This window comes from Ovis canadensis, chromosome 3 (genome assembly GCF_042477335.2).
Source record: "Ovis canadensis isolate MfBH-ARS-UI-01 breed Bighorn chromosome 3, ARS-UI_OviCan_v2, whole genome shotgun sequence".
Classification (NCBI taxonomy): domain Eukaryota; kingdom Metazoa; phylum Chordata; class Mammalia; order Artiodactyla; family Bovidae; genus Ovis; species Ovis canadensis.
The window spans coordinates 194,717,168-194,743,591 of NC_091247.1; the positions used below are offsets into that span (position 1 = coordinate 194,717,168).

At 40.2% G+C, this 26,424-nt stretch overlaps 1 protein-coding gene across 1 annotated transcript in view; it reads left to right on the top strand.

Annotated features, from left to right (window-relative positions):
* ITPR2 (inositol 1,4,5-trisphosphate receptor type 2) overlaps positions 1-26,424 on the top strand; it is a 599,561-nt gene that overhangs the window by 447,022 nt on the left and 126,115 nt on the right. The window contains exon 46 of the mRNA XM_069585523.1: positions 22,834-22,941. Coding sequence (XP_069441624.1) covers positions 22,834-22,941 — 108 coding nt within the window. The remainder of the gene's footprint in view (positions 1-22,833; positions 22,942-26,424) is intronic.

A 26,424-nucleotide genomic window follows, 5' to 3' on the forward strand; every position in this document is an offset into this window, starting at 1 on the left:
AGTGCTAATTAAATGTCAGTGAGCTCGGGAGCTGCACCAAGGCCTTCATGCTCAGATTGCTGAGACAGAAGTAGGAAGGAGAAGTGCATCAGCCTTCCTGAGGCTCATTAGAGTTGGGGAGGGCTCAAATTCAGACAGCTGGATTCAGATCCTAAATGGACACTGCAAGAGGGCCCACAAATGAACTCCAAAAGGAATAAACAAACATTAGTCTACATCGTTTTAACAGAAAACACATTCTTTGGCAGGTTTTCCTTGACATCATCCATCACCCCCATTTGATTGACTGTGAATTGAATTTAGCTTGTTCTTTTTAAAATAAAACAAAACATTGTTTTATTGTAAAAGGCTATGCTTCATTTAATAGGTCTTTGTTGGTTATCCATTTTAAATATAGCAGTGTGTACATGATCTTCCTAAAGTCCCCTGACTATCCCAACCCCCCAACAACCATAAGTTCGTTTTCTGTGAGTCTCTCTTTTGTAAGTAAGTTCATTTATATCATTTCTTTTTAGATTCCATATAAAAGGGATGTCATGTGTTTCTCCTTCTGTCTGAGTTACTTCACTCAGTATGACGCTGAGTGAAGGTCCGTCCATGTTGCTGCGAATGGCCCTTCATTCTTGTGAATGGCTGAGTCAGATTCCACTGTATGTATGTGCTATATCTTTATCTAGTCCTCTCTCAGTGGACATCTAGGTGCTCCCATGTCTTGGCTATTGTAAACAGTGCTGCAATGAACACTGGGGTGCATGCATCCTTCTGGATCATGTTTTTCTCTGGATATATGCCCAGGAGTGAGATTGCAGGGTTATATTGAGGGCAGGAGAAGGGCAACAGAGGATGAGATAGTTGGATAGCATCATCAACTCAATGGGCATGAGTTTGAGCAAACTCCAGGAGATAGGGAAGGACAGGGAAGCCTGGCGTGCTGCAGTCCATGGGGTCGCAAAAAGTTGGACACACCTGAGCGACTGAACAACAACATGGTAGCTCTACTTTCAGTTTTTAAGGAACCTCCATACTATTCTCCATAGCAACGGTACCAGTGTTCATTCTCGCCAACAGTGCAGGAGGGACCCCTTCTTTTCACACCCTCTCCATCATTTATTGTTGTGCATGTTTTGATGATAGCCATTCTGACCAGGGTGAGATGATGTCTCATTGTAGTTTTGATTTGCATTTATGTACTAACTTGCGATGTTAAACATCTTTTCATGTGCCCATTGCCCATCTCTGTGTCCTCTTTGGAGAAATGTCTGTTCAGGTCTTCTGCCCATTTTGAGTGATTTGTTTGTTTTGATGCTGTTAAGCGTCATGAACTGTTTGTAAATTTTGGAGAGTAATCCCTTATCGGTCACATCATTTGCAAATATTTTTTCTGGTCTGTGGGTTGTCTTTTCATTTTGTTTATTGTTTCCTTTCCTATGCAAAAACTTTTAAGTTGATCCAATTTGTATATTTTTGCTTTTATTTCCATTATTCTGGGAGATGAATGGAAAGTTGACCACTTCCACATGTTCAGCATTGATGCAGAGGAAGGGAGAAGTCTTCCGAAGGAGTAAACACTCAGCGTATCCAGGAAAGATGAGTGCTCAGGCCGCAGGTGGTGACAGTCAGCCAGGCTCTATCCTGCTTCTCCTGGGGGCTCAGACTTTTTTTTCTTGTGCGTCACAGTCTGCATTGCAGTTGGTGGCACAGAGAAGCAGCCACCTTAAAGTCATTACCAGCCTCTACCCAGAACTACACTGAGCCCCCTTTCTCAGTGATGGCACGGTTCTCTAACCAGTTCCCCAGCTGGAAAGCTGGCGTTCATCTCCACCCTCCCCACCCCCCAACCCAGACAGCATAGCTCACCATTTCCTCCCTCTGACATCTCTCAGACCTGCCCAGGCTTCTTCCTCTTCTTGCCTGTTTCCTCCTTCTGCCTGGGCAGCTGTAACAGCCTCCTTCCTTTGCCTCCAGTGAAGTCCCTTTTTAATCCACTTTCCACCAGAAGGTCAGAGGGATTGTTCTAAAATACCCACTACTTGTGTCTGTCTCCTCACCAAACTTTTCAGTCATTTTCAATAGAACAGAGCAGGCAGTCACAAACAGGCTTGGGAGACTTTTGATGCTCACGTGCCTGATTACTTAAAAAAAAAAAAAAAAAGACTCATAGTTATCAAGTACTGAGTGCTGTATCTCATGAAATCATTACCACTCTGAGATAAATAGGAATAAAGTACTGCTACTGGAGGGCTTCCCTGGTGGCTCAGTGGTAAAAAATCTGCCTGCAAGAGACACAGGAGATGTGGGTTCAGTCCCTGGGTCAGGAAGATCCCCTAGAGAAGGAAATGGCAACTTACTCCAGTATTCTTGCCTGGGGAATCCCATGAACAGAGGAGCCTGGCAGGCTACAGTCCATGATTGGCACAGAGTCGAACATGACTGAAGCGACTTAACATACACGGCGCACTGTTAGAGAAGACATGGGGGTGAATGGAAGCAGGGAAGCTGGTGTGTTGTATAAATCATGTCCAGCTCCTTGCGACCCCGTGCACTGTAGCCCGCCAGGCTCCTCTGTCCATGGAATTCTCCAAACAAGAATACTGGAGTGGGTTGCCATTTCCTCCTCCAGGGGATCTTCCCAACCCAGGGATCAAACTCACGTCTCTTCATCTCCTGCATTGGCAGGTGGGTTCTTTACCTGCTAGGGCCACCTGGGAAGCCTAGCAGCTTCTCTAACAGCACTGCCCTGAACCCTTAAGAATGCAATGCAGATTATGTCATCTTTCTGCTCACAACCTTCTGATAATTCTAGTTTGTAAACAGCATCAAATCATTGGCTTCAAAAGCTCCCCAATATGACCTGACCCCTGCACCCCCTCTACCTGTGGCCACCCTCTTCCTCCCCTACTTAAGTGACCCTGGTCTTAAGGCTGTGTTTTGAAACCAGCAAACATACTCCTGCTTTCTATCATTGAATTTACTGTTTCTTTTGTTATTAAGTTTCTGTTACAATGTTCTATTTCATTTGAAATAGCAACCTCCAGCCCCTCCCAGTGTTCATTACTCCCATCCTCTGCTTCCTGTCTTAGCACGTTCCCCTTTTGATTGGCCATAGATTTGTTTGTATATGTTTCTCCCATGACTGGAAAGTCCATAAGGGCAGGAATTTTGTCTGTTGCGTTCACTATTATGCATGCTCCCTATGTTTAGAGAATTACTGGACACATATCACAGTTTCATGAAGCATTTTAGAATGAACACAGAAGGTATTTGCCAGTCATAGTATTTAGCTCATGATTGCTTACACTATGAAGAGAATTTTGTTGTTGTTGTCCTGGATTGGGATAAGTGGCATTTTTGTTATGTTAAAATTGCGTATGCTGCTGCTGCTGCTACTACTACTGAGCGACTTCACTTTCACTTTTCACTTTCATGCATTGGAGAAGGAAATGGCAACCCACTCCAATGTTCTTGCCTGGAGAATCCCAGGGACAGAGGAGCCTGGTGGGCTGCCATCTGTGGGGTCGCATAGGGTCAGACACGACTGACACGACTTAGCAGCAGTAGCAGCAGTGCTTTATGGATCGAACAGTATTGTTTCTTTTATGGATAACTCATGACCTTATCATGTAATACCAAAGAAGCATAAATTGCAGAATATAGCATTCTCTGTAGTATCTATATGTTTGTGTTTGATGCCTATATCCTTAGATATCGACCAGTTAGCAATGTATTTTTTAAGAAAGGAGAACAAGTCTTTCTAATTGAGTATGTCTCTGAATTTTCTTTCCTCCTTTTCTCTTTTCACGGCATGCCTTCTCTTCGTCTCTTCAGTTGCAACCTGGGTAATTTAACTTCTGAATTACTGTATAACTTTTAAAAGGTGTTGGGTGTCACAGAATGAACAAGCAACAAAATCTGTCTGTTTGAAACTCTTTGTTTCTTTTCAGTTTGATTCAACTTATCTGAATCCTAACATAGAGTTGAAATTCACCTTGCCACCTCATTTCCTCCTTTATTAGGTTTGCCTTTGAATGCAGAAGTTCACTTGAGCAATAATTCTCTCAATTTTGAGAACCAGTCTGTCTAACAAAGGTTGACCTTTTTTTTTGTTTAAAGCAGCTGTTGATTAGACAGTTAAACATAGAGAGGCACTACCACGGTAAATTTCTCAGTCTGATGTAACTCAGAAATAGAAAGCTGCAGAAACCTGAGGTTGAAATGCTTTCAAGCAATTGATCTTAAAGTTCCTGAAAATTATCTCATGGTGCTTCTGCTCAATTCCCCACATTCCTCCCCCAGTTTTACATCTGACTCATTTGTGCACTTCAGATTAGATTCCTGAGCACACTGGCAGTGGCAGGACTGTTGTGGAACTCATCATTAAGATTCCAAGCCTTTAATTAGGCCATTTTGAAGTGGCTTTGTCAAGGCTATGAGCAAGAGAAAAGCAATTGACTCATTCTTAGACGAGGTTTATCATAATGGAGAGTAGAACAGTAATACTGTGCTCTTCGCTAAGCCTGATTGGTTGAGGAATGTCAGGAGTATTAGAAGCACAGGTTCTCCAGTAATTCTCTTAGATAGGGTATTGTAGGTATTATTTCACAGCCAGGTAAATTAGACATAAAAAAGTCAAGTAATTGTAAATGTTCCTGTGAAAGGTCAGAGGCAGAACCAGAGATAATCCCTCAATGTGGATAATAACCACCCCCTCACTCCAACAATTATTTTGAGAGCAAATGTTCTCTGAGTTTTCCCAGACAATCGTAAGACCCATTTTAATATGTTCAAAGACTTCAGAAAGATGACTGTCTTCATCTCTTAATGCTCTCCTTTAGGGGGGAAAAAAAGAATCACTAGAAACTGTGAAAGAATCAGATTACTTTTGAACAGATAAGCAATACTCTAATTCATCAATTCTTTATTTTGTAAGTAAACAATTGCTTTCCTCCATAAAAATGAATTAAACCATCTTTCACATTTACAAATTATGATTCAATATTTTCTAAAAATCAATCTCTTTTGGAAAATTAAACACATTTACCATTAAAAATCGAACAAACAAAAACTCTTTATGCCTGCCATCCACCCACCCATCCATCCATCCATCCAATTAATATTTATTAAGGAGTCTTTGTATGCTGGACTCTGTTGATACATGGGACACAATCATGAACAAAACAAAATTCCTGTCCTCCCAGGACTTTACTCTAGGTGAGGGAGATACTCTAACATCAGATAAATGATAATTCACAGCCATGTTTCATTATTTTAATTAATCTTTCTGTTGAGAAAGATCCTTCTGTTCTGCTAGTGTTTCCCAAACTACATTTGAAAGATCATTAGGGAGGGGACATGATTGTAAATTTCCAGCTAATTTATTTCTAGATGATTGAAGAAGCTACTAAAGTATTATTATCCTCTTATCTCTGGGTCTGAAGAAATGCATTACTTCCGTTATGGGAATAGTCGTGGTGGTGGTGGTTAAGCCGCTAAGTCATGTCAAACTCTTGTGATCCCATGGACTGTAACCTGCCAGACTCCTCTGTCCATGGGATTCTCCAAGCAAGAATACTGGAGTGGATTGGTATTACCTCCTTCAGGGGATCTTCCTGACCCGAGGGTCGAACCCAGGTCTCTTGTACTGCAGGCAGGTTCCTCACCAACTGAGCTGCCAGAGAAGCCCTTATGGGATTAGTAAAACCTGGAAATTTCCAAGACTTGTCTTTATTTACATCAGAAAGAAATAGAGTCTGAAGAAATGTCTGTCTTTCATCAATTCTACAAAGCAAAAGAAAAATTCCTAGGGTATATCATTTGGGTGTTTCCTGGAGATCACTTGCTAATGTTAATCTGTATTTTGAACAACTCCACTAAACAAGTAGATTAATTTTTTGTGTACTTCTAGCCATGAAAATATTTTATTTGTTTTGAGTAGAATGCTGCCAACAATGATTAATATAGAATATTTTTTGTGAAATGCTGATTTCGGAGAATATAATCTACTTACATACAATTTATTTCCATGGACAGTAGTTTTAGTCACTCAGAAAATATTTTTATATTAATATCAGAAGCAGTGCAGCATTATATTGTACTTTTTAAATTTTTCCATGAAAAATACAAAATGACAGATATTTTCCTTCAAAATTATAAAATTTTAATAAAATACTAACATATATAACTTCTACAGTATTAAATATGAGAAAGTGTGACCTGTTTTAATTGAAGAAATGAAACTAAAGAATAAATATGACAAGCAATTCTAGGGAAAAAGCTAGCTTTTAGAAGGTAATTTTGTTCATCTATTCATGAAACTACATCTGTAAACTAATTTGATAAACTAATATGCTTATATAATTATGTAAACCTTCTAATAAACATTTTTTACTTGAATGGGATTTTGGTACAGAAATCTTTTATTTATTTTATTTTTATTGGGGTATAGTTGATTTACAATGTTGTGTTACTTTCTGGTGTACAGAGAAGTGAATCCGTTTTATATATACATATAGCCACTCTTTTTTAGATTCTTGTCCCTTATAGGTCATTACAGAATAGTGAGTAGAGCTCACCATGCTGGACAGTAGGTTCTTATCAGTTATCTGTTTTATATACAGTAGTGGATATGTGTCAATCCCATTCTCCCTATTTATTCCTGCCTTCTTCCATCCCTGGTAACTCTATTCTGTTTTCTACACCTGTAACTCTTTCTATTTTGTAAATAAGTTCATTGATACCATTTTTTTAGATTGCCCGTATAAGTGATATCATCTGATACTTGTGTTTGTGTGTCTGACTTACTTCACTCAGTATGACAGTCTCTAGGTCCGTGTTGCTACGAATGGCGTTAAGTCGTTCTTTTTATGGCTGAGTAATATTCTATTGTATATAGGTACCACATCTTCTTAATCCATTCCTCTGTGAATAGACATTGAGGTTGCTTCCATGCCCTGGCTATTGTAAATAGTGAGTACAGAAATCTTTTTAAAAGAGCAAAGTGAACTCAGAAATTGGAATGTGTGAATGATAAGTGACCAATTTTTTTTAATTAAATGGAATACTTTTTATATGTCTGATCCCAATTTCAGTTTTTTTTTTTGAAAAATGGATTCAGTAACTACTGTTTTTAAGAGTTTTTAAATGTTGCGTGCTCAATCACTTCAGTCTTGTCTGAGTCTTTGTGACCCTATGGACTGTATCCCTCCAGGCTCCTCTGCTTGTGGGATTCTCCTGGCAAGAATACTGGAGTGGGTTGTCATGCCCTCTTCCATGGGATCTTCCCGACCCAGGGATCAAACCTGCATCTCCTGCATTGCAGGTGGATTATTTACCCACTGAGTCACCTCCTTTAAAAACAGAATTGCTTCTAAATTTTAAGTTTAATTTTAGATTACAAAAGGGGATTTCCTGTTAAGAATATAAGTTGGTACTGGTGATAAAAATTTATAAAGGACAGGATTCTCAACTCTTACCAGCATTGAAATCACCTGGAGGGCTGGTTAAACCAGGTTGCTGGACGCCAACTGCAAACTGTAGGGTTTCTGATTCTGAAGGTGAAGTGGGCCCCTAGAATTTGCCTTTCTAACAAGTTATCGGGTGATGCTGATGTCACCGGTAGTGGACCATATTCTGAGAACCTTTATATTAGCATAGTAAGTGTTAACTGCTCAGTCGTGCCCGACTCTTTGTGACCCCATGAACCGCAGCCCTCCAGGCTCCTCTGTCCATGAGATTTTCCAGGCAAGGATACTGGAGTGGGTTGCCATTAAATATTAGCAATCAGCAGGAAAGCTAGATTCTTCCTCACAACAATTTGTAATGCTTTATGGCAAAACTTTAGTTCAAAGACAACTTACTACCTTCAGTCATTTTAAAATGCATTGTTTCTTGCCCTTTCCCCCCCCCCACCTCCTTTTTTGCCTTGCTTGAAGGGTTTAGCTGTCAAATATTTATTTACTATGATCACTAAAGGTCTTTTATTGGTTTTACTATAATTTTAGACAGACCCTCATGAATAGGAGTCTAGATCATTTGGAAATTAGGGGTTTTAAAAAATTTGGCAAATTTCTTGTTATTTCCCATTATCTTTAGATTGGCTACCATTGTAAAATGGAAATAATAAACTGATCTCTAAGAAATATAAAGGATTTATTTTAGATATTAGATAAGTAGGAGCTGTGTTTCTTTAACACCTTAGATAACAATGCTGTAACAGAGTAATACTGGCTTTGCAGGGTCCCTCCTTCAGTCCTGCACTGGAGGGAAAGGACCAGTGGTTGTGTATACGTGGCAATGAAAAGAAAAAGCAGTCGTGAGACCTCATGCTTTCCTGGGTCTGGGATTCTTTGGGCTGGTGGTCCATGAATCCTTCACAGCTGCCTGGCAAGGTATTAAGGAATTTGCCCCATCTCTTTCCCGGGGTGCCAAACTGTATTTCTCAGAACGAACGCCCAGTCTATTCTTTCTCCTGTTCATTGCCAGCTTTCCTCTTGGTTACACTGTCTTAAGGGCTTTCTCTTTGGATTCTCAGGAACCTGTTTGGAAATCCAGAAAAACAAATATTGCCTTTTTCCTCTTTCATTCTGGTTATAGTCCAAATACTGCTCAAGGTCATATGGACAACTGTGTTTGAGTAACGGAAACCTGAGAAGGAGAAAAGGGGACTTGTGAATTAACTTTTTAAGACTGGGATTTGTTACTTTTCCCAGCTGATTGATTCCATTATACTATTTGGTGGTGAATCCGTACTTGCCTCTGCTTCCCACGGCCCATCTATAGTACTCTTCCCGCTTTGTCTCATTCTTACCTGACTTCTCCCCAGTCTCTAATGTTGTCAACTCCTCCCTTTGGGAAAAAGCCATCATGTTCCCCTCATGAAAGGAGCCCTTCACTCCTTAACCTCAGACATGAGCCGAATATTAATGGGGATTTCCTGTGGCCTGGGCTGTACTGCCTGAGGTGGGAGGGGTGTTCTCCTGTCTACCTGGAGGGCCTAAAGCCAGTTCTCCTTTGACGTATGGTAGTACAAACAACTCCTGCCATGGTGACGTGATTGTTCTCTTGCCAAGACCACACAGCTGAACTACCTCATGTGAGAAAACCTTTTCTTCTTGTCATGGCTTTGACCCTGTTCTAACAGAATAATAATTCTGGCATCCATATCCTGGGAGAAGAGTTATTTCTTCTTTGGTCTACTTTCTTTATAAAGGACCTCACAGTCCTGCGAGTGGCTCTGGGCAGATGACACCAATCCCAAATGGCTTCTCTCTAATCCCTGACTCCTTTTCTAACAGAAGCAAAAAGAATAGATAAGGATCTCAATTTATCTTGCCACATTAAGAGAAAAATTCCTTTATGGTTTGTATTTGTATTAGCTTCTGCTATAGATTGAATGAGTGTGAAACTTATTTCTCATTGGCAAAAATGTGTTGATTGTAATGGTTCCTATTTTGATTGATAAAGATAGAATTTGGGGGGAAGGTACATAAATACACATGAAAAGAACAGAAACAAACTAGACTTTAGAAAGCAAGACAAAAGGTGCATCTGGGGACTGGGCACGGGATCATAAGAAACTCTAACTGAACCTGCTGGTCCTTGTTCTTAGACTTCCCAGCAGCCAGGAATGTAAGAAATCAGTTTCTGTTCATCAGCCACCAGTCTATGATATTTTTGTTATAGCAGCCTGAACAGAGTAAGACAGCTTCCCCGGGAAGTGATAAGAAGTTACCACAAACTTGATGGCTTAAAACAGCAGGTTTTTACTATCTCACAGTTCTGGAAGCTGGAGGTCCTAAATCAAAGTCCTGGCAGGCCTGGCTCTTTCTCTAGGCTCTAGCGGAAGACCCTGCCCTCCTGCTGTTACTAGTTTCTGGTGGTTGTTGGCAGTCCTTGGTGTTCCTTGGCTTGTCTCACTCCCATCTCTCGTGTCATCAGATGGCATTCTGTGTGTGTGTGCGTGTGTATGCGTGTGTGTGTGTGTGTGTGTGTGTCCAAATTTCCTTCTTCTTATAAGGACACTACTCAGTGGATTAGGGCCCACCAATATCCAGTATGACTTATCTTAATATCTTTATGTCTGCAAAGACCTTATAGTAAGTCCACTACATACAGACCTTCAAGTTGTGAACTTTCAAAGATGCCAATATGCATTTGCATGTCCAGTCACTTAAATTCTTAATAATTCATGTGTCTGGCGTACATTGTCACATGCATGTATCCCCTACAAGTGTGTGTAGGGGATTTGTGTACTTTACTGTATGGTACTGTAGCACGGTAGTACAGTGTCTTTATTTCAAGCCTGAGATGTCCAGGAGCAAGCATAAAAGCATCAGTGATGTAGCTGATACTACTGTACTGTACTGTAAAATTTAAAATGTTTTCTTTATTTCTGTGTATTTGTTTTTTATGTATTATTTGTGTGAAAAATATTATAAACCTACTGTACTATGGTACTATATAGCTGATTGTGTTAGTTGGGTGCTTAGGCTAACTTTGTTGGGCTTATGAACAATTGGACATGCTCTGGAAATTGAACAGAACTTGCTGTATTTCCAAATAGGTCAATTTCACAGGTCCTGGGGGTTAGAACTTGAATGTATCATTCTGGTGGATATAATTCAATCTACAGCCATATTCTGGAGAAGGCAATGGCACCCCGCTCCAGTACTCTTGCCTGAAAAATCCCATGGACGGTGGAGCCTGGTAGGCTATAGTCCATGGGGCGCTAAGAGTTGGACACGACTGAGTGACTTCACTTTCACTTTTCACTTTCATGCATTGGAGAGGGAAATGGCAACCCACTCCAGTGTTCTTGCCTGGAGAATCCCAGGGACGGGGGAGCCTGGTGGGCTGCCGTCTATGGGGTTGCACAGAGTTGGACACGACTGAAGTGACTTAGCAGCAGCAGCAGCACAGCCATAATCTCTATTTACACTCCTCATGTGGGCGTTTAATCTGGCTCCAAATTCTAGTCTTGTCTCCTGCTACCCATTCTTTGTGACTTTGTTCATGGGGATCCGTCTCTACACAGGATAACTTCTTTGTGCTATCCTCTCCAGCCGCTTCTTCATTTTCTCTGTTCTTTAAAAACCTTTATCAGATGCATTTCATGTGTGATTCCTTTCCTACAATCACCACCCAAATGTGACTCCTTGTATTTCTGCCCTTGTGTTCCCTCTTTGAATTACATTCCTGGAATCATTTTAATTCCTCCAACTAAAAAGTAAGTTGTTTAAAAGAATAAAGTATCTCACTTATCTCTGTAATCCCACACTAGTTCTGTGCTTTACATATAGTATAATCACAAAATTAGAGGAAAACAGATAATTTGAAAATATAGGCCTTGTATATTTTAAGCATGTTAGAATAGGTAAAACTTTAGTTTATACCCTCTTCTGCTGATTTTTAGCTCAAATAAGAAGTGTTTGGTATAAAAGCAGTGTACCAAACCTGAGCAGATAAGGCAGTTATTCTGACTTCAGGCTCCAGCTCACTTTGTGATCTTTGGATAGCTGTGTCAGTTTTACCAATTAATAAAAATGGAGACTACATGAAAAAGTTCACAGATGAGAGGTGCCAAAGAATAATTATTGTTGAATAACATTCAAATGCAATTGCTTGATTTTTTTTTTAATCTCATCCTTACTTGGCTCCAAACTAAAATAAACACTAAAATCTTAATGATAAGAATGCAAATGTGAAATGGTTTAACAAGTTCAGTTCAGTTCAGTTCAGTCGCTCAGTCGTGTTCGACTCTGCACCCCCATGAATCACAGCATGCCAGGCCTCCCTGTCCGTCACCAGCTCCTGGAGTTCACTCAAAGTCATGTTCATTGAGTCGGTGATGCCATCTAACCATCTCACACTCTGTCGTCCCCTTCTCCTCCTGCCCCCAATCCCTCCCAACATCAGAATCTTTTTCAATGAGTCAACTCTTCGCATGAAGTGGCCAAAGTATTGAAGTTTCAGCTTCAGCATCAGTCCTTCCAATGAACACCCAGGACTGATGGCATTTAGGATGGACTGATTGGATCTCCTTGCAGTTCAAGGGACTCTCAAGAGTCTTCTCCAACACCACAGTTCAAAAGCATCAATTCTTCAGTGCTCAGCTTTCTTCATAGTCCAACTCACATCCATATATGACCACTGGAAAAACCATAGCCTTGACTAGATGGACCTTTGTTGACAAAGCAATGTCTCTGCTTTTCAATATCCTATCTAGGCTGGTCATAAATTTTCTTCCAAGGAGTAAGCGTCTTTTAATTTTATGGCTGCAATCACCATCTGCAGTGATTTTGGAGCCCCAAAGAATAAAGTCTGACACTGTTTACACTGTTTCCCCGAGAGTTGCTGCTAAAAGTGAAAAGCCCAGGTCCATCATCTTTATTTCCCAATCTTGGACTTTAAAACTGCCCAGTGTTAGTCAAAGACCCTACTATAGGTTGATGTATAAGGTTTGTATTTAAAGTGTGTGTACATACATATACATATTTTAAATTCCATTCAGTGTTGCATATGTATTTAACTAAATTAAAAATGCCATAATTAATAATAAGGTACATGACTTTCATTTTTTCTTTTCAATATATAGTGAAAGAACCCTAGCCCTTCTTGGCAGTCTTTTGCTATTAGGGATGTCTTGATTTTTTTATAAGGCTGCTGCTGTGGCTCAGTCGCTGCAGTCCAACTCTGTGCAACCCTATGGACCACTGCCTGCCAGGCTTCTCTGTCTGTCATGGGATTCTCTAGGCAACAGTACAGGAGTGGGTTGCCATGCCCTCCTCCAGGGTATCTTCCCAACCCAGGGATCAAACCCAGGTCACCTGCATGCAGGCAAATTCTTTACTGTGAGCCACTGGGAAGTCCTTTTATAAGGCTAACTATCCACCAAAGCTTTTGATCCTTTCCTCACTAATATATCTCCCCATGATTGCATTGCAATTTGTTTTAAAGCTTTATTATTTTTATAAACAACAGATTATCTCAGGAATAATTTTTCTGTTTGTATTAATGAGCTAATAGGAGTTGTTTATTGGTAAAATTATTTGGGCATCACGTACTAAGCAGATACGACAAGTGTAAATCCCGTGTCCATATCATATGTAAAACAATTGCTACTATTTTGCCTTACAAGTATTGCTGTGGATTACAAGTGTTTCTGTTCTCAGAGGTTTCCCACCTATGACGTTATCCCTTTTAGCATTCAATGTTGTTGCCCGTGTTCAATAGTGCTGAACTATTGATTGTTGGCTGGTTTTCCAGACTGTGGTGTGTCGTGACATCATATGATTTTGAGTGCTGTGGTGAGGGTCTCGTCAAGTCAGGTTGGATATTGTAAGATGGCTGTCCTTGATTATTTAAATTAGCTGTTTTCCAGTTTTTCATTAGAATTTAAATTATATTTCTTACTGTGATGGCTCTTGATAGACATACCATACTTGTCCAGAAATTTAGCGAGTGTTTGCACCTTTGGTTTCCAAAGCACGTAATACTAAATGATGCCACTGCATCTTTGGATGCTGGGGTTGTTTTTCTTTATTTGCATCATAGGAAAAGGTACATGGCTGGTAGAATGGACAAGATGTGGCCAGAGTAAGAGCCCATCTCTGAGGAAACCCTAATGTCTCTGGTTGTCAGTGTGGCCATTCTGCAGAATATTTTTGATCAATTCAGTTCACTTCAGTCGCTCAGTTGTGTCCGACTCTTTGCGAACCCATGAATCGCAGCACACCAGGCCTCCCTGTCCATCACCAACTCCCGGAGTTCACTCAGACTCACGTTCATTGAGTCCGTGATGCCATCCATCCATCTGATCCTCTGTCGTCCCCTTCTCCTCCTGCCCACAATCCCTCCCAGCATCAAAGTCTTTTCCAGTGAGTCAACTCTTCGCATGAGGTGACCAAAGTACTGGAGCTTCAGCTTTAGCATCATTCCTTCCAAAGAAATCCCAGGGCTGATCTCCTTCAGAATGGATGGATTGGATCTCCTTGCAGTCCAAGGGACTCTCAAGAGTCTTCTCCAACACCACAGTTCAAAAGCATCAATTCTTCAGCGCTCAGCCTTCTTCACAGTCCAACTCTCACATCCATACATGACCACAGGAAAAACCATAGCCTTGACTAGATGGACCTTTGTCGGCAAAGTAATGTCTCTGCTTTTGAATATACTATCTAGGTTGGTCATAACTTTTCTTCCAAGGAGTAAGCGTCTGTTAATTTTATGGCTGCAGTCACCATCTGCAGTGATTTTGGAGCCCCAAAAAATAAAGTCTGACACTGTTTCGCCATCTATTTCCCATGAAGTGATGGGACCGGATGCCATGATCTTCATTTTCTGAATGTTGAGCTTTAGGCCAACTTTTTCACTCTCCACTTTCACTTTCATCAAGAGGTTCTTTAGTTCCTCTTCACTTTCTGCCATAAGGGCGGTGTCATCTGCATAACTGACGTTATTGATGTTTCTCCCGGCAATCTTGATTCCAGCTTGTGCTTCTTCCAGCCCAGCATTTCTCATGATGTACTCTGCATAGAAGTTAAATAAGCAGGGTGACAATATACAGCCTTGACGTACTCCTTTTCCTATTTGGAACCAGTCTGTTGTTCCATGTCCAGTTCTAACTGTTGCTTCCTGACCTGCATACAGATTTCTCAAGAGGCAGGTCAGGTGGTCTGGTATTCCCATCTCTTTCAGAATTTTCCACAGTTTACTGTGATCCACACAGTCGAAGGCTTTGTCATAGTCAATAAAGCAGAAACAGATGTTTTTCTAGAACTCTCTTGCTTTTTCCATGATCCAGCGGATGTTGGCAATTTGATCTCTGGTTCCTCTGCCTTTTCTAAAACAAGCTTGAACATCAGGGAGTTCACAGTTCACGTATTGATGAAGCCTGGCTTGGAGAATTTTGAGCATTACTTTGCTAGCATGTGAGATGAGTGCAATTGTGCGGTAGTTTGAGCATTCTTAGGCATTGCCTTTCTTTGGGATTGGAATGAAAACTGACCTTTTCCAGTCCTGTGGCCACTGCTGAGTTTTCCAAATTTGCTGGCATATTGAGTGCAGCACTTTCACAGCATCATCTTTCAGGATTTGAAAGAGCTCAACTGGAATTCCATCACCTCCACTAGCTTTGTTCATAGTGATGTTTTCCAAGACCCACTTGACTTCACATTACAGGATATCTGGCTCTAGATTAATGATCACACCATCATGATTATCTGGATCATGAAAATCTTTTTTTGTACAGTTCTTCTGTGTATTTTTGCCACCTCTTTTTAATATCTTCTGCTTCTGTTAGGTCCAGACCACTTCTGTCCTTTATTGAGCCCATCTTTGCATGAAATGAATGTGGTCCACTGGAGAAGGGAACAGCAAACTACTTCAGTATTCTTGCCTTGAGAACCCCATGAACAGTATGAAAAGGCAAAATGATAGGATACTGAAAGAGGAACTCCCCAGATCGGTAGGTGCCGAATATGCTACTGGAGATCAGTGGAGAAATAACTCCAGAAAGAATGAAGGGATGGAGCCAAAGCAAAAACAATACCCAGCTGTGCATGTGACTGGTGATCGAAGCAAGGTCCAATGCCGTATAGAGCAGTATTGCATAGGAACCTGGAATGTCAGGTCCATGAATCAAGGCCAATTGGAAGTAGTCAAACGAGACCGCAAGAGTGAAAGTCGACATTCTAGGAATCAGCGAACTAAAATGGACTGGAATGGGTGAATTTAACTCAGATGACCATTACATCTACTACTGCGGGCAGGAATCCCTCAGAAGAAATGGAGTAGCCATCATGGTCAACAGAAGAGTCTGAAATGCAGTACTTGGATGCAAACTCAAAAATGACAGAGTGATCTCTGTTCGTCTCCAAGGCAAACCATTCAATATCACAGTTATCCAAGTCTATGCCCCAACCAGTAACGCTGAAGAAGCTGAAGCTGAACATTTTATGAAGACCTACAAGACCTTTTAGAACTAACACCCAAAAAAGATGTCCTTTTCATTATAGGGGACTGGAATGCAAAAGTAGGAAGTCAAGAAACACCTGGAGTAACAGGCAAATTTGGCCTTGGAATGTGGAATGAAGCAGGGCAAAGACTAATAGAGTTTTGCCAAGAAAATGCACTAGTCATAGCAAACACCCTCTTGTAACCAACACAAGAGAAGACTCTAGACATGGACATCACCCAATGGTCAACACCGAAACTGGATTGATTATATTCTTTGCGGCCAAAGATGGAGAAGCTCTATACAGTCAACAAAAACAAGACCAGGAGCTGACTGTGGCTCAGATCATGAATTACTTATTGCCAAATTCAGACTCAAATTGAAGAAAGTAGGGAAAACCACTAGACCATTCAGGTATGACCTAAATCAAATCCCTTATGATTATACAGTGAAAGTGAGAAATAGATTTAAGGGCCTAGATCTGATAGACAGAGTGCCTGATGAACTATGGAATGAGGTTCGTGACATTGTACAGGAGACAGGGATCAAGACCATCCCCATGGAAAAGAAATGCAAAAAAGCAAAATGGCTGTCTGGGGAGGCCTTACAAATAGCTGTGAAAAGAAGAGAGGCGAAAAGCAAAGGAGAAAAGGAAAGATATAAGCATCTGAATGCAGAGTTCCAGAGAATAGTAAGAAGAGATAAGAAAGCCTTCTTCAGCGATCAGTGCAAAGAAATAGAGGAAAAGAACAGAATGGGAAAGACTAGAGATCTCTTCAAGAAAATTAGAGATACCAAGGGAACATTTCATATTTTTGATAGAATTGCATAAATAGGGGACTAAATCTTTATTTTTAAAAATTAGATGTGTGTTCATTGGTCTCTGAGAATTTGTACTGTGCTCTTAGTAACCTATAAATTTGGACCAAGAGAGAGCTCTAAACTGACACATTTTCACACATTTCAGAATCATTGAGAGAGTCTACTTTTTTGTATTTTGCCTATGTGATAGGAATGCTATCCTTGCTTCGTAAAGGATTCAGTTCAACAGTTTTTGAGTACCCAGTTCCTTCCTCTCCAAATAGTTTATGATCTAGCAGAAGAAATAGAAGTACGTGAACAGCTATGCGATATGAAAAAATATTAAAAGATTTTATTTCTACCAATGCTGGGAATTCTGTCATCATCTGATATCTAATCATATTTCTTTGTCTTTGGCCTTTCTCATTTATTGAGGAGAAAATAGAGATAATTTACGGAAACTTATACATGTCCTTGCTCATTTAAATGCATAATGACTGTCACTAATTAACCCATTTCTTTATTTATCCAACAAATATTTGTTTTCGTCTATTTGGTGTACCAAGTTCTGCTTCTGGCTCTGAGAATGTAGAAGTGAATAAGCCCAAGCACTTTTTCTCAAGGTTGTTTGCAGCCCATTGAAGAAAAATGATAGTTACTAAGAGGCAATATGGAAAATTATACTTTCTAGAAATGTAAAGGGCAATATCTGAACACAGAACAATGAAGAAGAAACTAGGTGACTTTAGTCAGGAAAGGCCATCAGTTATAAAGAATATAAAAGATGTCCAGGTTTTAAAAAATGGCAATTACTTCTAATTTGTTTTTATTTTAAAGAATTATATATTTCAGGGCTCCCTGGTAGGCTCAGTGGTAAAGAATCTGCCTGCCAATGCTAGAGACACAGGTTCAGTCCCTAGTCAGAGAGGATCCCAGTGCCATGGTGCATAAGCCCATGGAGCAGCTAAGCTGTCAGGCCACAGCTCCTGAGCTCACGTGCTGCAACCCTGAATGCTGCAGCCCAAGCACCCTAGAGCCCGCGCTCCACAGAGAAGCCACTGCAGTGAGAAGCCCGTGCACTGCAACTAGGGTAGCACCCGCTTGCTACAGCTAGAGAAAAGTCCGTGCGGCAACAAAGACCCAGCTCAGCCACAGATATAAATAAATCAGTCTTTTAGTATATATATGTAGAGTCGGACACGACTGAAGTGACTTAGCAGCAGCAGCAGCATATATATATATTTCAAATTTTCCAGGAGTTATATAGATTACTTACATATTGTGAATAAAGGTAAAATAAATGTTTGAACATGTGAAAGGAGGCCTAGGCATTTTCTTAAAGTGTCTTTTTAATGTTTTTACTTATTTGACTGTGCTGGGTCCTAGTTGCAGCACGTGGGATTTTCAGTCTGCATTGAGGCATGCAGGATCTTTAGCTGTAGCATGCAAACTCTTAGTTGCGACATGCAAGATCTGGTTCCCTGACCAGGGATCAAACCTAGGCTCCCTGTATTGGAAGCACTGGCGTCTTAACCACTAGACCATCAGGGAAGCCTCTGACATGCCTTTTAGGGTGCCTCTTATCTGCAATCAAACAAGACAAATGAAACAAAGCATTTCATTAAGACTGAAGGAGAGAGAGGTCCTACCATATTTCTGTTGCTCTGGATGAAATAAAAATTATTTGTATAGAGTTGTACTATTGATTATATCATATAAAATAGCATTAGTGGTTTCTTAAAATAATTATAGCAATTTTGACACTATAGAGTGCCTATAAAGACATAAAAGCTTTTCATTTCTTTTACAAATGAGCTTATTTACAAAAAAGAAATAGACTTTCAGACAGAAAAAATAAATTTATGGTTATCAAAGGGGATAGCAAGGGTTGGGGGGAAAGACAAATGAGGAATTGGGGATTAAGAGCTGCACAGTACTATATATAAAATAGATTTTTTTTAAAAAAAGATAGATTTTTTTTAAAAAAGCACAGGTCAAAATAACTCAGTATCTTGTAATAACCTATAATGGAAAAAACTCTTAAAAGAATATACATTTATATGTATACACATAATTGAATCACTTTCCTGTACACTTGGAAGCAATACAACATTGTAAATTAACTCTATGGCAATTTAAAAATAGAAAGACTAGAGAAGAAAAAAAACTGAAGTGTTTTAATAAATAAATTGAAAAGAAATCATTCACGTTAATGTCTCACCTTGGGAAGCTATCCATAATTTAAGATTTAAAGACTGACATTCAGTTGATTTTTAAAAGGTATGTACTGAGCATCTACTATGTACCAGATACTGTTCTAAGCCTTGAAAATACAGCCATGAACAAAACAGAGGTAAACCCATTTCCTCTGAGAGCATGTGCTTACATTCTTTGGGGGGAGATAGCTAATAGATCAGTGATAAAATATGATATGTCATAGTGCGTGCTATGGAGAAAAACAAAGCAGAAAATGGGGTTAGATGTGTTGGGAGAGGTGAATAAAGTGGTCTCTGAAAGCATAGCTATTGATAAGATAGTATTTGAAAGGAATCCCGAAGTAGATGAGGGAGCAAGCCATGTAGGAATCCAGAGGAGGAGAATCTAGGCGAAGGGAGCCACACCTGCCAAAACCCTGAGACGGGAACACGCTTCTCAGGCTGAAGGAACAGCCAGGAGCCCAGTGTGGCTGGACTTGGGGAGGGTGGCAGAGAGGAGTCCATAGAGGGAGCAGGGCCACGTTCTGTCATCCTTCACAGCCACAGTGAGGACTGGGCTCTGACTCGAGATGAGACGACAGCCACCAGAGGATTTGGGACAGAAAAGAGGCATGATCTGATTGGAAGGACTCTGGTCTTGGAGTAAGGTGATATCTAGAAGACAAAGGTGGAGCCAGGAGACAGTTATGAGGCTATTGCAGAATTCCAGGCGAGAGGAGATGGAGACTGGGACCAGGGTGATGTGGAGGTGTGGGAGGTAGGAGATAGAGATTAGACTATAGACACGCCTGAGACCTGATCCTGACTGATCACTGCTCCCTGCTCTCTGTCAGTCAGCTCCATTTCAAGTATCTCACTCTTGACTAGCGCTTCCTACCTCGCACCAAACTCCCAACACATTTTAAAAACCACATTAGAAGCTACAATTTGTTGATCCTGTCACTTTTTCATCACTCCTCCTGGCTTCATTTCCTTCCTTATTCAGCTGAGATTCCATGGTCCCATATACATTCCTTGCACAGACTCTTAAATTCCACCCGCCTCTCTCTCTTTTTTTTTTTTTTGCATGTTGTTAACCCAGCAAAACCACAGTCTCATTAATGGCAACTCTCATTGTAATTCCCTTTCTCCAGCTACCACCCTATTTCTTGGCTCCCCTAACAGCTGCAGTCTTCAAGATCTGCCTACACTTGTCGTTTGTACTTCCTCTCCTCTCATTCTTATTTAAACTCACTACGACTAGACATTGGTGTCCACTACTGCCTGAACTGCCACTGTGAAGGTTACCACGACTTCCAAGTTGGTAACCCCAGTGACCACTTCCCTGTCCTCATCTGATGTGATACAGATGATCATGCCCTCTGTTTTTGAAGTTCTTTCTTCTTTTGGCTGCCAGGAGACCCGATTTCACTGGCTTTGTTCCTACTTCACTGGCCCAACTTTCCCAGCCCCCTTTGCTGGTGCCTCTCATCTTTCTAACGTCTGCCAGAGTTCCTTAGGTCTCCTTTCTCTGGCTAAGCTTACGGCAGCTGATCTCTTCAAGGGTCATGGTTTTAAATATCAGCCATATATTGATGATGCCTACCATATAGCTCCATCCCCAACCCCTGCCTAGAATTCCTGACAAAGAGCAAAGAGCCTGCTCACTCTTTCCTTTTGAATGATATCTGAAGCTTTCTGTGTCCAAAACCAAACTCCAAATACTGACCCCCTAAATTATGCTTCTCCATTTTTCCTTAGTAAAGGGCATTTCTAGACTTTCACTTGCTCAGGTCAATAATTTTGGAGTCCATCCTTAACTCCGCTCTTTCTATCATGCCTCAGATCCAGTCGATAAACAAATCATGCCAGTTCATGCCTTCAAGAACTGGCCATTTCCTAGAACATATGCTAATGTGCCTAAATGATTACCATAATTTTATCCTTTGAAATTCATTTAGAGTTTAGAAACACCTGCAAGTCACAACAAGTTTTATGACTATGGTTTGTAATAAAATCTGTATAATTCACATTTCAGTCAAAAATTAAATATAAATATAAAATAGGAATGGCTTTCTTGAGTGATTTATAAATATCCCTGAAAGCCAATTCTAAAATAATAGTTTAATAAAATGAGGAGCATCAATGTAATAAATATATAACTTACCAAATTATCACTAACAAGGATGATATTTATTTAGTTTCATAGATTCAGGATTATTGTTTAAAATTTATTACTATTCTTCACACCCATAATTTATAATAACATTTAATGAATAAAACAAACACTTATCTATTGCTCTTTCATGTTGATGAGAGTATTGATTCTGGAACCACGCTGCCTGAGTTCAATACTGGAGCTATCATTAGCTCGAGAGGTATGTTCTCATAGACAAGTTCCTTAAATATTCTGTGCCTCAGTTTTCCTGTCTGTAAAATGGGGTAATAGTGCTTACCCCAGGATTTCTTACTAGGTTCACATGCATTCATGTACCTAAATGTTTAGGATAGTGTCTGGCACAGAGTAAGAGGTAGGAATGGTGCTAGGAATAAAATAATTATATGTCACAGTTTTTGTTACCAGAAGCCCTCAGGGAACTTAGGGCTTAATAGAAAATCTGAAAGGTTAAAGACATTGTGAGGTTTTTAGAGATTGTTCAAGACAACCATAAAAGAGCTATTTGAAGGCAATATGTATTAGTTATCCACAAAGTGAGAGAACTGGCTAACAAATGCCACTGACATTCAAATGAGAGAAAAACATTTGTTCTATTGACAACCATCTAAGATAATTTATAATGAAATTTTTGTGTTTTAAATCTTTGGTTTCAATTTTAATAAAACTGAGCTCTGTACTCCTAAAACTGCAATTTTGACATCTGACTATGCAGAAGCATAGGATTTTAGTACAAACTGCTAATTACAGAGCTTTGATTAGATGCTATAGGAAATATAGATACCTATTTATGTGCATTAAGAAGCTGCCATTTATATTGGTACCACTACCCACTGAACTATCACAGTATTCATCAAGTTATTTTATGTGTACATGTAGTCTAAATTTATTACGCTCCTAAGTCGCTTCAGTCGTGTCCGACTCTGTGCGACCCCATAGACGGCAGCCCACCAGGCTCCCCCGCCCCTGGGATTCTCCAGGCAAGAACACTGGAGTGGGTTGCCATTTCCTTCTCCAATGCGTGAAAAGTGAAAGTGAAGTCGCTCAGTCGTGTCCGACTCTTGGCGACCCCATGGACTGCAGCCCACCAGGCTCCTCCTTCCACGGGATTTTCCCAGCAAGAGTACTGGAGTGGGGTGCCATTGCCTTCTCCGAAATTTATTATAAGGAATGTCGATTATATATCATTGTGGGCTTTTCTTCTTCTTGGCACGATTATACATTTATTGAAGATGTATAGTTAATCAACAATAGTAACTGAATACCTACTCTGAGCAAGACATGGTCATCTGCTAAAAACATGCATGAATTCATGCACTGTCAGTCATGTCTGACTCCTTGCAACCCCATGGATTGTAGCCCACCAGGCTCCTCTGTCCATGGAATTTTCCAGGCAAGAACACTGGAGTGGGTTGCCATTCCTACTCCAGGAGATTTTCCCACCCAGGGATGAAACCTGCGTCTCCTGCATTTACCACTGTGCCACGTCGGAAGCCCTTGCTAAGAACCTATATCACCAAATAAAAATGCAAGATTGCTATAGTGATGTCACTGTTTATGCCTTTCAGATAGACATCCTCTCCTGAATGGAATTAATTGCCATTAGTCCCAGAACTGTGAAGTTCTGTATTAAAGTAGATAAAGTGTTTTCAAAATCTGTCCTCAGTAAAGAGGGGAAAAAAGAACTAAAACATTTTTCTCACTTTTTCCCTTAGTTGGCCCGCCACAACAAACTTTTACAGCAGATGCTCAAACCAGGATCCGATCCAGATGATGGCGATGAAGCCTTGAAGTATTATGCAAACCATACCGCACAGATTGAGGTAACCATCAGTGGGCCCAACTGTGAAAAGATATGTTTGCTTTCTCTTTCAGACCATTTTTATAATTGTTTCCTTGAACAATGACGTAGAATTGAGTGATGTAAACTGTCAAAGTATCAACATATATACCAAAAGAGGAGATGTGAGGGGTGGTCTATAAGAAATCAATGTGCACATCTTTCAAAATTGTCTTTCTTTTTTGACCTGAACTCCATGTAAATTCTCTTTTGTAAATAATAAAGTTGTTTTTATTTTCTTTTGGTCCTGGAAGATATTTTAGAGACAGGATTACTATAATAGATTCTATCATTCAGGAAATTGTTTCTTTTAAAAAACTGTGGAAGGCTTATTAAAGAAGAGCTCTCTGTGTAAGAAAGTGTACAGAAGGGTGGGAAAAACGGAAGGCACTAGTAAAGTTTTCATATTGATAGCATGGACTTGAAATGGCTTAACAGTTTCCATTTCAGTCTGCAGCAGTTGACCCCACCCCCATAAATGAGCCCTTACTTAAGGGCTGGTGGCAGTTTTGGAGGTGTGGATCCACATGGCCTTAATCATTATGTGTTGTGAGAACCATCTGGCTGTCATTTACTAGCTATGGTATCATTTTGACACTGGTTGGCAGAGATGATCAGGCAGAAGTGAATAGAATAGTTGACGCCTGTCAAGGTAATTTACATTCATGCATTCATCCACTTCGGCAGATATTTTTTAGTTTTTAGAAGAGTGCACAATGGCATTACCGCTGTTAACTCTCAGGGTACATAATCACTGTACCTTCTTGTTTACTGTTGCCAAACCTTTGCAATAATGATCATTATTACCTTGTGTTGCAAAGTGGATCCCTTGCTCACATTTATGAACATTAATAGCTTTGGTGGGAGACTTGACCTAGTGCAACCCACGAGCTGGGGTTTTTGCACCCACAGCAAAAACATTGCTCACTATCTCAAGTGCTTAGGGGCTGAGAAGCCAGATAAATTGATACAAATAGATCATCAAACCACCAAGTTTCTATTTAAGGTCCCAGAGGCCAAAGAACAAGGTTAGTAATTAGAAGAGAATATGAGGAATAGATGAAATAGCCAGTGGGCCAGAGGTAGGGGTTGAATTAATACCTCTCTGTAAGAACTGGGGACTGCGGTTGGAGTTAGACTTCTGTGGGGTCTCAGCGGTGAGGAGAGATTTAGCTGTGAATACATACATTCTATAAATGTTTACTGAGCCTTTACTCTCTACCAGTTACATATACATAGAGAATATCATTCTGTATAGTAATTGTATAAACAAAGGATATTTAAAGAAAATAGTATTTAACTGTGCCTGGGGTATTTCAGGGTAGATTTCACAAAGAAGGTTGTCATAAAATATATATTAAAGGATCGAGTAGAGGTTTCTTTCTACTAAAATTTGGGCATGGGATTCCAGGTAGAATTGAATGAAGGGAAAGAGAAAGAACATAGGAAAGGAAAAGATTCTCTTCAAAGATTATTCAAATTGCTGTTTGGAGAAAGCACTGGAAAAGGGAATGAGGCAAGGGAAGCAAGTAGATGAGATAGGAAGATAGAAAAGAGAGAGATGGTGGTATTGAAGATGACAGATTGGAGGAAATAGAGACACTGTATGTTACATCACACACATATGCATATACACAGGGCTTGATGCTTGGTGTTGGATTCTGCATGTAAGGTGAGGGAAACACTGGGGAAAGGATGCCCCCTGGGCTTCTGGTTTGAATAAATGGACAGAAATTGGTGTTATGCACAAGGATCCTAACTTTGGCAGTTAAAATGTTCTGGAAGGTCATTTGTTGATTCTTGGATAAATTGAATTTGAGGTGACTTGAGGAATGCATGAAGCTGGATATAGAAGTTATAATCTGGACTGATGATCTAAACTCTTCATGTTGACCAACCTCATGCTTATTCAAAGACCAGCTTATATCACCTCTGCATTCATTTATTTTATCCCACTATACTCCCACAGGCATTTTGATCATTCTATTTTTTTAAGGTATCATGTTGGAATACTGTTAGGTTCTTCTGGGTCACTGGCCCCCTACTTGAGGCAGGGACTGCTCTTAATCACCCTTTTATTTCAATACTGAACACTGTTCTTGAAGCATCAGTTCAGTTCAGTTCAGTCGCTCAGTCGTGTCCAACTCTTTGCGACCCCATGAATCGCAGCACACCAGGCCTCCCTGTCCGTCACCATCTCCCGGAGTTCACTCAGACTCATGTCCATCGAGTCCGTGATGCCATCCAGCCATCTCATCCTCGGTCGTCCCCTTCTCCTCCTGCCCCCAATCCCTGCCAGCATCAAAGTCTTTTCCAATGAGTCAACTCTTCGCATGAGGTGGCCAAAGTACTGGAGTTTCAGCTTTAGCATCATTCCCTCCAAAGAAATCCCGGGGCTGATCTCCTTCAGAATGGACTGGTTGGATCTCCTTGCAGTCCAAGGGACTCTCAAGAGTCTTCTCCAACACCACAGTTCAAAAGCATCAATTCTTCAGCGCTCAGCCTTCTTCACAGCCCAAATCTTGAAGCATAGCCTCAGAATAATAAATATTGTTGCAAATAATAGTTTGTCTGTATATTATAGGCTTAAAGACCCTGGGAAATAGCAAGGACCTTACGGGTTACCTAGTCTGTTCACCAGTCCAAGGAGGAGTTGCTTTGCAAAGATCCTGTTTCGGCTTTAAATTCTTCCTGTGACAGCCATCTCACTACTTCAGGAGGAAACATCTGATTTGGAATAGCTAATAATTAGAAAATTATTTTTTGGTAACACACACAATCCAGCCCACTTTCATGTTTGCCTGCTGTTCAGACTGTTTGCTCCCCCGTCACCATGATAGCTTGGTTCAGACATTTGAGGTGCCATCGTGATTACAAAATTGCAAGCCTTTATAGATTGGGGTTCATGCTTTTTCACTTTGAATTTCCCAGGACTCCTCACCTAAGGCCTGAATAAGCATGTGTGGTATAAGTGTATTGAAAAAAGCATCCCTTTTTTGGCTTTTTGCTGTTAACACATCCCCATCTCTTTCAGTACTCCCTCCAGTCTGTCAGTGTCCCTTGTGAAATGTAACAACCAGGATCAAACATAACATGTCACAAAGGGGCTGAAAAGCTTGGCTTATAGTCATCAGGACATTATTTCTTAAATGCATCTGGAGAATTTTTTTTTTTTAATGTTTGGCACTATTTGAACCAGTAAACCATTTTTTCCCATGTAGTTGCTTACCATACCAAATACTTCCAATTTTTATTTTGTATGACTGATTTTTTTAACCTATGTTCCAAGAATTTTTATCTACCACTACAGATTTCTTCTTTGTTTTATGATAGTATTCTAGTATGTGGTTTGTATATATAACATATCATTTAGGATAGTTTCAATTACAAGTAACAAAATACCAGGCTAATAGTTTTTAAACAATAAAAATATTTGATTTTCCCTCATAATGGGAAGTCTGGAGGT